This window comes from Pyrgilauda ruficollis, unplaced genomic scaffold (genome assembly GCF_017590135.1).
Source record: "Pyrgilauda ruficollis isolate IOZ18807 unplaced genomic scaffold, ASM1759013v1 scaffold16, whole genome shotgun sequence".
NCBI classification, from domain to species: domain Eukaryota; kingdom Metazoa; phylum Chordata; class Aves; order Passeriformes; family Passeridae; genus Pyrgilauda; species Pyrgilauda ruficollis.
Window position 1 is genome coordinate 1314271 of NW_024514764.1, and position 14493 is coordinate 1328763.

At 59.8% G+C, this 14493-nt stretch overlaps 1 protein-coding gene across 3 annotated transcripts in view; it reads right to left on the bottom strand.

Moving 5' to 3' along the window:
* LOC121350942 (myosin phosphatase Rho-interacting protein-like) overlaps nucleotides 1-4547 on the bottom strand; it is a 73603-nt gene extending 69056 nt beyond the window's left edge. For 2 of the 3 annotated variants that reach the window (XM_041462735.1, XM_041462736.1), the window contains exon 1: nucleotides 4053-4489. In XM_041462735.1, the coding sequence (XP_041318669.1) occupies nucleotides 4053-4172 (120 nt within the window). In that variant the 5' untranslated portion in view covers nucleotides 4173-4489. Of the gene's footprint in view, nucleotides 1-4052 lie in introns of all 3 variants that reach the window. The other variant, XM_041462737.1, reaches the window with a different exon arrangement.
* Nucleotides 4548-14493: the final 9946 nt, after the last annotated feature.

Below are 14493 nucleotides of genomic sequence, written 5' to 3' on the forward strand. Positions count from 1 at the left end.
TTCCTCCCAAAAAGGAGCAGAGCTGGAGGGAAAAGTGTGGCCGGGACGTGATCCCTTGCCCGTCACCCTTTGGACAATGCAAGGAGTCAGGACAAGACCCCTGCAGCACAGGGCATCCCAGCCCCATGGATGCAATGTCCCAGAGCAGAGCCAAGCCTGTGACCCAACGATGACACACTCCAGCCCCAAGGCTGCTGGCCACCAGCTGCTCAGCATCCAGAACAGTAGGAAAGTGATCATGTCCAGTGGAGGAGAGATGGAAATAACCACCCCCTGTCACTGGGCAGGGGTGTCACAGGAAGAGGCAGTGGGAAAAGTCTGTGAGCTCTATTTTCTAACTGGGTGGTCCTCTGGGCATCTATGCCATGATGTCTAATAAAAAGAAAAAAAAAGGGGGGAAAAAAGACACTGGTAGCTGGAAAGACGTCCTCAAATTCCTCTATCTGTGCCAGTCCCCGCTCCCCGAGAGAGCAAATGCATGGAGAAAATTGAAAGCAACTGTTTTACACTCTGCTCTTCTTCCAATTCAGGCCAGGCAAAATTTTTAGGTTAATTCCCAGCCTGTCCCATGTTGTTGGGAGCTTCATCTCACAGACCAAGAGCATGTGTGTGCAGACATGGACTGGCCTGGAACAGCTCTCCCTGGCCTGGAGAGCAGGGACCCCATGGGGACACCCTCACAAAAACCTTGGATGGCTGCTTGGGAAAAGGGTCCCACTGGACAGGCTGGCTTTTTCTTGGAGACAGGAGGGGGACCCTGGGAACCATCCATTCTCCCAGGGCAGGTTCTGGAAAGTTGAGCACCATAGGAAGTTTGCAGGTGGTTACAGAGGGACCGTGCAGTGCCAGCACGGGCGTGTCTTGCCAGGAAAGTGGAAATTCCCACAAAAAGGGAATTTCTCCCTGGATGGGAAAGGAGCAGCATAAGACAAGCTGCCAACAGGTGGGTGGCACAGCCAGGACACAGCCACCAACAGCACCATGTCTGCCAGCAGCCAGATCCTGCCAGCACACAGGATCAAGGGATCTGACAGCCCACTACCCACAGCAACAGATTTTCCCCAAAGGGAGAACAGCTGCGCTGACTGACCCAGTTTTTCTCATGCTGTGTGCGCACCCCAGAAGGTCAAACACAGACTGTGGAGGGCAAGGGCACATCACCTGCAGCCCTGAGAGGGGACAATCACATCTCCAACAGGTGGTGGGACCGCCTGTAGCTGCCCCAAATCACACCGAGCCCTGTCCGGCAGCACAGCCACGCACAAAAACAACTCGTGAACGCAGCGCTCCCGGCATTAGGGACTTAGCGTCCACACAACCCTTTGAAGTTGGAAGTGCTAAGTCTGATTATTATTAGAGAGCTCCAGCTCATTAATCCTGATGTTTGGGGCTGGATTTCCCCCCTCCCAGCCCCATTCCTAAGCCGGTTCCCGAGTACGACGGAAATCCACTACTACCACTAAATATTTGTGACTCTTTGCAAACACACTCTGGGTCTCTGCCCCGGGCGGCTCCAGCGCCCTGCAGCATCCCGGGAAGCAGTGGGGGCAGCTCCTGACACGCACGCAGGTATTTTTATCTAATAAAAATCCAAAAGGGACATGAGTGCGTAAGTGTGAAGTACCTTCACCTTTCCTCCAAGCCAAGTACAAAGGTCAGATGACTCCAAAAGACTTTTCTAGCCTGACTCTAGGTAATCACCAACACTGTCCCGGTCCACGGGGCGAGCAGGATGTGCTGGGCACTGAACCCCCATGCTGCAGAGTGGGACCCCCCAACCCAAACGTTTGAGTGAAAAAGGCAGAAACATTCAGAGCTGTTAAATGAACCGTTATTCCTGGGTGTGCTTCGGAGCGAGCACACCCCCACATCCAGCCAGGCTGCGAAACGGGGCACAGACTGGGAGGGGAGGCGGGCAGGGTGGCGGGGAAGCGCCGGGGTGGCCGCGGTCGGGGGGCTGCGGGCAGGGCGGGAGGTGCGTGCGTGCATCACACACTACCACAGCCACCATCTTATCTGGGAAGCGGGATTACTTCACCCCAGCTGCAAGGGAGAAGCCGAGCAGGATTGCGCCGTTTTCCCAACCGGAGCCCCCCGCGCAGGGCCTGGATCCGGCCACGGCGCTGACCCCGACCCCATGGGAACCGGAGGCGGGGGCAGCCCCCCAGGGCCACCCACCACCCCGACGGGAACAAAGCCAACGAGGGGCTGCCCGAAACGCGTCCCTGGGTCCCCAGAGAGGTGGGTGGCCCCCGTGGCAGGGCGGGCAGGCACTACGGCGGGCTGCGTGCGATGCTTTGAGCCCCCCAACAAAAGTAAATAAGCTTTGCACCAGGAGGCAGCGCAAGCCCCGGGCAGCGGGAAGGGGCCGGCCGGGAGCGGGGGGCTCTTCCCGAGCCCCCTCCGGGACGGCTCCTTTGTCTGGGCACGGCCGCGACGCTCCGCGCCGCCCGCCCCTTTCCCGCACACACCACGGCATTTTTTTCTAGTTACATTTTTTCCATATTAGCCCTCAGATTTCACGATGCCCCCCCCCTCCTCCGCCGCCCCCCCAGCGAGCGCAGCAATATGTCTGATCTCATTGCCATAATAGGATCGGGAGCGGGGATGGCAGCCCTGGCCCAGAAAGGTGTGGGAGGAGGGAGGGCGGCCCTGTTCCCCTCACCCCAACACCACGGACGGGCCCCCGCATCCCAAAAACGCCCCCCATGTCCCAAACACCCCCTGCCATGGGAGCGCCGGCCTTGGGCCTGCGTGAGGCCTGGGAGGAAGAGGAGGAAGAGGAGGAAGGCCCAGCCCTGGCAGCCCCCCAGCGCTGAACCCTCTCCGGAAAGGGGCTGGGGTCCCCTTCCCATGTCCCCGGGAGAGCAGGGGGTTGTAGGGCACGGCGGTCATGTCCGGCACGTCCAGGAGGGGACGTTTTGTTTTCAACCGAGTTTTTCCCAGGACTTTCTGCATCGCCCGATGGAGCCCACAGGACACCCCCCACCTGCTGCCGTGCACCCCAGGATGGGACGGGATCACCCCAAATGGCCTCAGGGGGTGAGGTCCCCGGGGAGGTGGCACTGGGGTGAGCCATGGCCTCAGGGACCAGTGGGCACTGTGGGTGCTCCGTGGGACAGCGGGGAATCTGTGGGGTCAGCAGGCATCCCATGGGATCTCTGGACACTCTATAGGACCAGAGAGCACCCAAAGCACTCCTGGACATCCCATGGGCTTCGCAAATACCTGTGAGTCTCTGTGCTGTCTGTGGGGTCAGCAGGCATCCCAAGGGACCATGCACTATGTGTGGGACCAGCAGGCACCCGCTGGAATCACTGGATACCCTATGGCACTGGAGAACAACTATGGGGCTCCTGGACACTCCATAGGATCCGCAAATACATGTGGGTTCCTGTGCTATCCATGGGATCAGCAGGCACCCCATAGGACCACGCACCACCCATGGGGTCAGCAGGCACCCCATGGGACTCCTGGACACTTTACGGGACCAGAGTGCAGCAGTGGGGCTCCAGAACACCCTACAGAATCCATGGATGCCTGTGGGTCCCTGGACTATCTGTATAATCAGCAAACACCCCATGGAGTTCCTAGTTAGCCTATGGGACCAGGGAGCACCCCTGGAGTTCCACGACACCCCATGGAATATAGGGATACCTGTAGGTCCCTGTGCTATCCATAGGACCCCACAGCATCCCTGACCTGATCCCATGGTACCTGTGGGAGCCGCAGGCACCCACAGGACCCTACAATATCAGTATCCAGCAGGCACCCTTGGGGATCCCATAGGATCCTGTGCCAACCATGGGGACACCAGGCACGCATGGCACCCCGTTCTATCCGTGGGACCCCAGGATGTCCACGGGACCCTACACTATCCATCGGGAGACCCACAGGACCCTAACCTACCCAGGAGGCTCCCAAGCTACCTGTGGGACCCCAGGCTACCCACGGTGCCAGCGGACACCGCACAGAGACCCAGAGCGCCCTAGGGGCGGGACGCCGGGGTAGATTTTGGGGGGAAAACAGTGTGTTTTGGGGTAAGATCCCACCTGGTTGAGATCCTCGTCGTTGAGCAGGTGGGACTCGCGGGGCTTGAAGCAGTTCTGGCACTTGCTCTTGTTGAAGATGTTGGCCTGGAACTTCCTGCAGGGATTGTCCTTGGCGGCCATGGCGCGGCCCGCGCCCGCTGCGCGCCCGCTCAGCGCCCCGCGGAGCGCCCGCCCGCCGCCGCGCCCATCGCCGCCGCCCCGCGCCCGCGGGGGGCGTCACGCGAACGCGAAAACCCACACAGAACCCCAAGGAACACAGCAGGGGAAAATCAAAAGAGGCAGCGCAGCGCAGAGCGGCCGCCTCTGCTGCGGCTCAGCGGGCGCGCATGGCCGGGCGGCGGCGGCGGAGAAGCGCGGAGGGGCGGCGCTGCCCGCGCCGTGCGGGGCCGGGCGGGACGGTGAGGGGCGGCGCGGGGGTCGGAGCGGAGCGGGGCCGGGGCTGGGGCCGGGCGTGCGGGCGCTGCGGGAGCCGCTCCCGACTGCGCCGCCCGCAAAGTTTCCAGCGCCGCGGAGCCAGGCGGAAAAGGGGGCGGGGCCGCGGCGCGGACGGACGTGCCCGTCAGCCAATAGGAACGCGCCTCCGCCCCTAACGAATGGCTGTGCTGGCCAATGGGGAGAGAGGAAAGGGGCGGGCGCGGCGGGGCCTCCTCGGCCGCGGGGGAGGGGGGGTGCGCTGACAGCTGGGGCGGGATCGGCCCCCATCGGCTCCGCTCGGCTCCGCTCGGCTGCGTTCGGCTCCGCTCGGCCCGGCTCCGTTCGGCTCCGCTCGGCCCGGCTCGGCTCAGCCCAGCTCGGTTCGAATCGGTTCGGCCCAGCTCAGTTTGGCTCAGCCTTGCACAGACTGGCTCAGCTCAGCCCAGCACAACTTGGTGTGTCTTGGCTCAGCTCGGCTCGGCTCAGCCCAGCCCAGCTTCCTTCAGCCCGAGTCAGTTCAGCCTGACTTGGCTCAGCCTGGCACAGATAAGCTCAGCTCGGCTTAGCCTGGCACCGCTTTGTTTGGCTCTGCTTGTCCCAGCTCAGCTCACTTCAGCTTGTCTCAGCACGGCTCAGCTCAACTCAGTCTAGTATGGCTCAACTCAGCTCAGCTCAGCCGGGCTTTGCTCAGCTCAGTTTGTCCCGGACCAGCTCAGCTCAGCTCAGCCCGCTGTAGGAGCAGTTGTCCAGTTTCCCCCACAGAGCACAGTGACCTCCCCACACAGCCCACCCCCAGCCGTGGGACACATGGTGACACAGGGTGACCATCCATGACCCTGAGCCTGTCCCCAGCCCTGGCACACGAGGGCACACGGGGGTCACCAATCCTGGGACACTCAGATTAGGTGGGGACAATGTCCCTCATGCTCCTGTGGCACCTCGGTGACAGAGCAGGGATGAAGCAGGGACGGGGGTGCACGTCCCACCTGAGCCACGTCCCTGCTGTGCCACCGCCCTGGGGCCAGCTGGGAGCTGCTGTTTGTCCAGTGAATTTTTATCCGGTGCAAACCGGCAGGTAAATATTCCTGACCGGCTGATAAGGACCCGGTGTGAGGCCACAGGTTTGGCTGCCAGCTCTGCCCCTGGTTCTGCACAGAAGCACCAGGAAGGGACCTCAGTGCCTGTGGAGCATCACTGGGTCAGGAGAGAGGTGGGAACGCTGACCCCAGGGCAGGGGACAGGGCAAAGGTGCCAAGTGGCACCTCCAAAATGCACCCAAGACTGGCACATCCCAGCCCAGCCAAACCTCACCGTGGCACAGAGCATCTCCTGCTCATCCCAGGGCTCCCCACGGTGTGGGATGGGGCCCTGCTATGAGGAGCAGACATGTGGATCTTCCTGGATTTTTGGGGCCAGGAAAAACCCGTCGGAGCAGAGGTGACGGCGCGGTCCCCTCGCGCCTGGCGCTGTCCCGTCGTTTGATGTGGGACCCGGCCTGGGCAGCCTCGCCACGCCGGCTCCACGCCGTCATCCCCACTAAATAAAGGCCAGCACAATTGCCTGCTTGTTTATTAATTTTTTGCTTCATCAAAGGCAGCTTTAATCATCTCTCTCCCTCCTGCCAGGGCCACTCGTGCGCACACCGTGTGCCCCGGATTGGGATGGGACAGTAGAGCCCCAGTGACCCCAGGCTGGGGGTGGCCACCAGGCCCCCACACATCACCGTTTTTGGGGGATTTCCCCACCTTTTCCTTGATCCTCATGTTGTAAAACAGCATGACCCTACCCCAGGAAGAGATTTTCCCCTCTGGAATGCACAGACCCTGCTGCTGCCCTCGCTGTGGGTCCAGGGTTCACCTGGCACATGACTGCGGAAATCCTGCTCTGTGGAGAGGGTGGATGGTTTTCTCAACCAGCTCTCGTCCTTGCAGGCACCCCATGGGACTCCTGGACACTTTATGGGACCAGAGAGCACCAGTGGGACTGGTGCACTGATTCCCCTCTCCTCCCTCCCTGCTTCCATCCCCAAGGTTGGATTACATTGCTTGCTGAGGATCTGGCATCCCACAATTCCTACAGATGCCCAGCATTTCTTTTTCCATCCAAAAGCCCCTCTGCAGCTCCTTGGACACCTCCATGTGTCCTCTTGGTCCCCAGCCCTTCTCCACCTCCTCAGGGCGTGGAGCCCAGGGACTGCAGGAAGCCTCCAGGAGGGAAGGGGCTGCTCCTTCCCCATTTCCACGGGGCACCGAAGGGCACAGAGCAGTCCCTGCAGGCTGTGCCTGCCCCGTGGGCTGGGGCCGTGACCTGGCAGCGCCTGGCGGGAAGCGGCTGCTGCCGGGGCTGGCTCCAGCCTCTCCAAAAATCCAGCTGAACGGGACAGGCTTCTGCACAAACCTGTCGGGCCGCATTCAGCCGTGCCGAGCCGCGTGGTGCTGGAACCTCACTGCTGGAACCTCACTGCGACATCCCCTGCGTGCCCAGGGGCTGGCACTGAGGTCCCCAAGGTGTGCCATGGGCTGGGTGTCCCACTCCATCATCCCATCATCACATCCCATCCCATTGCCAGCGCTGTGGGAATGCCCGGCTGGGGCTGCCGTGTCTCTTCAACCCACAGCCAGTTTTTGGTTGTGGCTTTTTTTTTATTTATTTTTTTTTTCCGGAGGAGTTTTCTCAAATGAGGGCAATTAAAACAATGGGAAAATGGAAAGTTTTTGTCAGGGAGCTGCGGTGGCAGAGGGGGAAGGTGCTGCGGTGAGTCAGCCTTCCAAAAAGAAGCGCCAGCGCCAGGTAAACAAGGTGCAGACCAGGAGGTGTTAGTCACCGGCCCCAGCCTGCGGAGGCACCGGCAAAACCCTGCAGGAAAAGATTCAGCAGCTCCAAATCCCCCCGGAGAGAGGAGAGCATCCTCTGCTCCTGTCACGGTGAGATCCCAGCAGCACCATTCCTGCCCGCCGGGATGTCACCGCTCTGGGGACGCTCCGGGGACGCGGGCCGGCTGGCTGTGCCGTGTTTTGCCGGCTCTGATGCCGCGCATTTCTCATTTTTCCGCAGGGCCGGGCAGGAGCAGGACAGCCGGGTGCTCCCCACGGGACCTTGGGCAAGTCCCTGAGTGGCTCCGTGCCGCCAGCCCGCCGTCATTACCGCGGAGCCAGCCAGACAGACAGACAGACGGACGGATGGATGCCCGGGGGAGAGGGCAGGAGTCACGGCTCGGAGCTGGCGAGCCCTGGGATCCACGCTGGGATCCGCTCCTGCCCTGCTCCACCTGCAGTGCCGGTGGGGGATGCTGGATGCAGCCCTGGCTGTGCAGGAATCCAGAGCCTTCCACAGCCCTGCCTGGAGAACATCTGGCAGGGGAAACACTGACCCAAAGGAGGCTTGGATGCCTCACATGCCACCGTGTGTCTTATAGGGGTGAGACCCCACACAGGGGTGGAAATCCATCAGGGGTGGAAAACACCATCCTGGATGGAGAGAAAGGCCCTGGGCTGCCCTGTGCCCAGCTGGCACAATCAGAGAGTGGTTTAAGTTGCAGGAGACCTTAAGGACCATCTTGTTCCACCCCCTTCGACTAGACCAGGTTGCTCCAAGCCCCATTCAATCCCATTTTTCCCACTGGGAAAACTGAAAGGACCCAAATGATCCACTGGAGGAAATCCACAGCACTCAGCTGCAGCTGATGCAGTCCAGAGGGGAGGATGCAGCTTCCATGGGGCTGGAAAAGCCCATGAGGATGGTCCAGAGCAAGCTGCTTTGAGGTTTGAGCTTGTCCCAGAAGCCACAATAAATCCTGTCCCACCAAGCAGAACTTTCCTCTTGTCCAGAGATGCCAAATGTCTGTGAGTTCATACCTTTCTCCTAAAATTGATTAATTACACTCACAGCTGGGTTATCAGTGCCTGCTGCTGCCATCAGACCTTGCTGTGCTTTAGCAGCAAAATCCATACCTTTTGCTCCCACCACCTTTTGGCTGCTGGGCAGGGCAGAGGGGATCCCCCTGTGAGGCTGCCTGCCTCGCCAACCCCCTCTCACCTTATTATCCCTGCTAGAAACACCACCCTGTGCAAAACCCAGTGCTCTCTGTCACTCTCCCCCTTGGCCACCGCCCCGGAGCTGCCAGCGCAGCCGTCGGATGTCTGCTCTGCTGACTCCATAGAATGCAAGTTCTACAAATGAAAATGTCACATGGCCCTAAATTAAATACTTTGGAGAAACCCATTATAATGCAGCAGCACAATTAGCTTTATCAGCCAGCCCAGAGTCATGCCAAAAACCAAAGCCGACTCACTTGACAGGAGCTGCCATCCATGAAACCAAGCTAACGACCTTAATTATATTTTTAGCTTCTAATTTTTGGCTGACACTGTCCTCAATTACCCAGCCCATAATTTGTGCAGGGACGGCGATCAGCCTCACCTGGCCTGTAATTCCCAGGATCAGCCCTTTTATCCCTTTTAAATATTAAATTGACTCCCACTGGCCACCCTCCAGTCCTCTGGAATTTCCCCAGGGTTTTCGTGTTAAAAATTAACAGCAGAGTTTCTGGGCAGGCTGCAAACCCCTTCCCATGAGGGTTCTGCCAGGAAAACACCTCTCCAGAGAGAATTCAGCAGTGAGGACAAGGAGTTGTACCCACCAGGTCACAACTCCACGTAATCAGATCAGCTGTTCTGGCCAAAGATTGTTCTTTGACTCATCTCCCTTATCCACCACCCACGCTTTACACCTCAGCCCGCAGCCCTGGCACTGAACCCTCCTCTCCCTGCTCCTTCCCTCCGCATTTCTAGGGCTTTTTCCTCATTTCTGTGCCAGACCTCAGCCAACCCAGGTCTTTTCCCACCTGCCCATCCTTGGTCTCCAGCTGGCTGCTGGTTTTGGGGAGCACAGCCTGGATTTAGGGGAGGATGCAGCTTCCATGGGGCTGGAAAAGCCCATGAGGATGGTCCAGAGCAAGCTGCTTTGAGGTTTGAGCTTGTCCCAGAAGCCACAATAAATCCTGTCCCACCAAGCAGAACTTTCCTCTTGTCCAGAGATGCCAAATGTCTGCGAGTTCATACCTTTCTCCTAAAATTGATTAATTACACTCACAGCTGGGTTATCAGTGCCTGCTGCTGCCATCAGACCTTGCTGTCTGATTTTTTAGCAGCAAAATCCATACCTTTTGCTCCCACCACCTTTTGGCTGCTGGGCAGGGCAGAGGGGATCCCCCTGTGAGGCTGCCTGCCTCGCCAACCCCCTCTCACCTTATTATCCCTGCTAGAAACACCACCCTGTGCAAAACCCAGTGCTCTCTGTCACTCTCCCCCTTGGCCACCGCCCCGGAGCTGCCAGCGCAGCCGTCGGATGTCTGCTCTGCTGACTCCATAGAATGCAAGTTCTACAAATGAAAATGTCACATGGCCCTAAATTAAATACTTTGGAGAAACCCATTATAATGCAGCAGCACAATTAGCTTTATCAGCCAGCCCAGAGTCATGCCAAAAACCAAAGCCGACTCACTTGACAGGAGCTGCCATCCATGAAACCAAGCTAACGACCTTAATTATATTTTTAGCTTCTAATTTTTGGCTGACACTGTCCTCAATTACCCAGCCCATAATTTGTGCAGGGACGGCGATCAGCCTCACCTGGCCTGTAATTCCCAGGATCAGCCCTTTTATCCCTTTTAAATATTAAATTGACTCCCACTGGCCACCCTCCAGTCCTCTGGAATTTCCCCAGGGTTTTCGTGTTAAAAATTAACAGCAGAGTTCCTGGGCAGGCTGCAAACCCCTTCCCATGAGGGTTCTGCCAGGAAAACACCTCTCCAGAGAGAATTCAGCAGTGAGGACAAGGAGTTGTACCCACCAGGTCACAACTCCACGTAATCAGATCAGCTGTTCTGGCCAAAGATTGTTCTTTGACTCATCTCCCTTATCCACCACCCACGCTTTACACCTCAGCCCGCAGCCCTGGCACTGAACCCTCCTCTCCCTGCTCCTTCCCTCCGCATTTCTAGGGCTTTTTCCTCATTTCTGTGCCAGACCTCAGCCAACCCAGGTCTTTTCCCACCTGCCCATCCTTGGTCTCCAGCTGGCTGCTGGTTTTGGGGAGCCAGCCCCGAGCACAGCCTGGATTTTGGTAAAAAGCTTCCCTTTTCCTGATCTGTGCTGGTTTTGGCAAGGAGGCTGTGGCAGCCCCACCCTGCTGATGCCCAGGGGCAGCTCTGGAGCCTGGGTCACCCCGGGCTCTCCCACAGCCCTGGCACAGCCTCTGTGAGGGTCAGACCTGGCACAGGGGCTGCCACGGTGCCCAGACCCGGTGGGCACGGAGCATCCCTGGGGTGATGCCCACGGCAGCCCCAGGGGTGGTGCCGGGAGGAGGAGCAAAGGGAGGAATGGAGCAGTGAGTGGGGGCTGTGAGGGGGGTCCTGAGCCCCCCGGAGGTGCCAGGGAGGGGCAGGAGCCACCCGGGGGGCTGCATCCCACATGGACGTGTCCAAGGCTGGATGGGGCTTGGAGAAACCTGGGATGGTGTCCCTGTCCCTGTCAGGGGTGGAACTGGACGAGTTTTAAGGTCCTTTCAAACCAAACCATTCCATAAATTGTGATTCCCTTTGGCCGGGCTGGAGCGGCCGCGTTGGAGGATTCCGGGCCGCGGGAACAGCCGGGCTGGGCTGGCCAAGGGTGCCATCTCCTGGGGACAGAGCCACAGATCGGATCCTGGGGACAGAACAGATCCTGGGGACAGAGCCACTGAACCGATCCTGGGGACAGAACAGATCCTGGGGACAGAGCCACTGAACTGATCCTGGGGACAGAGCCACAGAGCAGATCCTGGGGACAGATTCCCTGAACAGATCCTGGGGACAGAGCAGATCCTGGGGACAGATTCCCTGAACAGATCCTGGGGACAGAGCCACAGATCGGATCCTGGGGACACAGTGACAGAACAGACCCTGGGGACAGAGCCACAGATCGGATCCTGGGGACAGAACAGACCCTGGGGACAGAGCCACAGATCGGATCCTGGGGACAGAACAGACCCTGGGGACAGAGCCACTGAACCGATCCTGGGGACAGAGCCACAGAGCAGATCCTGGGGACAGATTCCCTGAACAGATCCTGGGGACAGAGCAGATCCTGGGGACAGAAAGATCCTGAGGACAGAGCAGATCCTGGGGACAGACCCCAGAACGGATCCTGGGGACAGCCGTGCCCAGGAGCTCCGGACCGCAGCAGGGACAAGGAGCCGCACCCGGGGCTCCGGGGAACATCCCGGGCACACGGGGGTGGCCCTTCACGGGTGGCAGTGCCACGGCACGGCCACGGCTCTGCAAGCCCCGCTGTCCCCACGGCCGGGTGGCGGCGGTGGCGGCCGCGCAGTGACTCCGGGGTGTGCCCTGAGGTGGCGGTGGCAGGACAGGGGGATGCCCGGGGACAGGCACATCCTGGCCCCGCAGGGAATTGGGGTGACAGAAATGAGCCCTCGGAGCCGTCCGCGCTCAGCCCGGCCCCGCGCTCGGCAGTTTCGGCCGAAAAAGGCTCCTCTGCCCCTCCTTCCCCCTTTTTTCAGGTCCCACAGGGAGCAGGTGTGCGAGCAAACCTGGCCTGGCCAGGGCTCGGGACTGCTCAGAGCAGATGGGCTCAGGGGAGGAAACCATCCCAGCAAAGCTGCTCAAGGGCAAGGCAAAGCACCCCTGAAACTTCAGAGCCAAACATCACCCACCCTGTGTGCCTGTGACCTGCAGCTCTCCTTGCAGCACGGCCGCTGGGGCAGGAGCCCAGCAGAAAAAGAGATTGTGTTGCCAGGAAAAAACTGGGCTCTGTCACCCCAAAGAGAGTGTGGCACCTCCAGAGCCGGGTGCAGGTGGGCACTGCAGGATGCAAAACCATGTGGGGGATGCAGGGGGATGCATGGCACTGGGAGGATGCACGGGGAGCTGCTGGCTGATGCCCTGGGGAACCAGTGCACTCAGCAAAGGCAGGGTTTAATCCAGAAATCCAGAACGGGGGGCTGGTGGGGGCTGCCCAAACCACAGGAACAACCCCAGGCATGGCAGGGTGGCAGCCACTGCCTCGGCTGAGACAGGAGCTCACGGGGCAGCGTGTCTGGGGGTGCTGGAGAGCACAGAGCAGGCTCAGAGGCTGCAGGAGGGGGTGATGCTGTCTGGGGCACAGGCTGAGGCCGCTGGGGCACACGGCCCAGGAAATGGGGCTCCAGTGCAGACAGCCCAGAACTCTACAGCTGAGAGCACTCTGCCTGATCCCTGCTCAGCGAGGAGGGACAAACCACCCCCAAGTGCTTCTCACTTCCCCCTCGAGGGCTCACCAGGGTGGAAACTGCGAGTCTCTGGTGCTATTTACAGAGGTGAGTTTCCCCTGCAAAACCCCGAGAGCAGCGGGCTGGGGCCGTCTCTCCAGGGCCATCTCCCTGCTCTGCCACACTCAACCAGCTCAGGCAACGCCAAAATCGTGATTTCCCTCCCAGGGGGAGGCTCAGCACAGCAGTGATCTCATCCTTTGTGCCAGATACAGGGCACGTGGCATGTGGCAGTGTCCCTGTGCCTCCTCTGCTGGTCCTTGCCCCGAGCCCTGAGGTGCACTGATGGTGCCAGCGCTGCTTCCCAGCCTCCTTCAGCACCTGGGATCTCATGGGCCACATCCAAACACGAGGTGCTGGGTTCCCCTGCTCTGGGCTGTGCTCCCCATCAGCAGGATCAGCCTCCAGTGTCCCTGCAATGGACACGGCAGCAAAACATCCTCTGGCCTCTCCAGCTCCCCATGGCAAGCACAAAACAGGAGCTTTTGAACCAGACAGAGGAGCCCTTGATGCTGCTCCACGAATGCTTTTAGTAACAGGTATTGCTGCTTCCTTCCTCCTTCAGCTGCTTCTGCAGAAAGGTCCCTCAGCACGGAGCTGAGTCACTGCTCTGCCACGCTCCCAGCACCTTGTGCCTCCCCCTGGCACCTCTGCCAAGCCGTGCCCAGCATCCCTGCAGGAGCAGGGACAAACCCCTGGAGGCTGCCAGCAGTGCAGAGGTGGCTCTTTGCCCCTGTGAAAACAAGCTGTGCTATTAATGTGCTATTAATGAGTTATTAATGTGCTATCAATGAGTTATAAGTGTGCTATTAATGGGTTATTAGTGTGCTATTGAGTTATTAATGGGCTATGAATGAGTTATTAATGTGCTATTAATGAGTTATTAATGCCCCCACCCCAGCCAGGACCCAGCTGCCATGCAGGACCCAGCACAGCCCTCCTGCCTCCCAGACATGGAGGCACCTGAGAAAATCAGTGTTTGGGGCTCCAGAGAGGTTCTGTGAGGTGAGAGCAGGAGACAGGGCCGTGCCTGCTGCTGACCATGCCCAGGACACGGAGGGGATGGATGCTCCCAGCTTGCTCCTGCCTCCTGTGCAGAGTGGAACACCTCTCCCCGAAGGAAACACCCGCTGGCACAGGCTGCAGAGGTGGAACCACCACCCCTGGAGGGACCTGGAGGTGTCTCAGTGGCACTTGGGGACGTGGCCCTGGCAGTGCTGGGCCATGGCTGGGCTGGGGGAGCTTTTCCAGCCTTTGTGATGCTGGGATTCTGCCGCAGTCCTCGCAGCGCTGAGAGCTCCCACTCCACCAGGGCCCTCTGAAGTGTGGCCACCTGGCCCAGGACACCCAGGACACCTGTCCCTGGTGACACATCCCCCCGCAGCGTCCCCCACGCTGTCCCCAGCAGCCCGGGGACCCCAGGAGCCAATGCAAGGCGCTGAGTGTGCGGCCAATTTGCATGGAAGGGACGAGGGGAAGCCCCAGGAAATGCAGAGCCAGGCATTAACCAAATCTCTCTAATAATAACCCCTGGGCCACGCAGGGGCTCAGCACTGCAGCTCCCGGGGCCATGGCTGGAGCCCAGGGGGAGTAGCCACTGCTGGAGAGCCAGACGTGAGTGACCCCATGGAGGGGCTCGGGGGGCTGGGGTGAGGGGTCTGGGGGCCAGGGCTGGAGCTGGGAATGATCCATGGCCAGCAGGGAGTGGAAGCTCTGCTCAGAG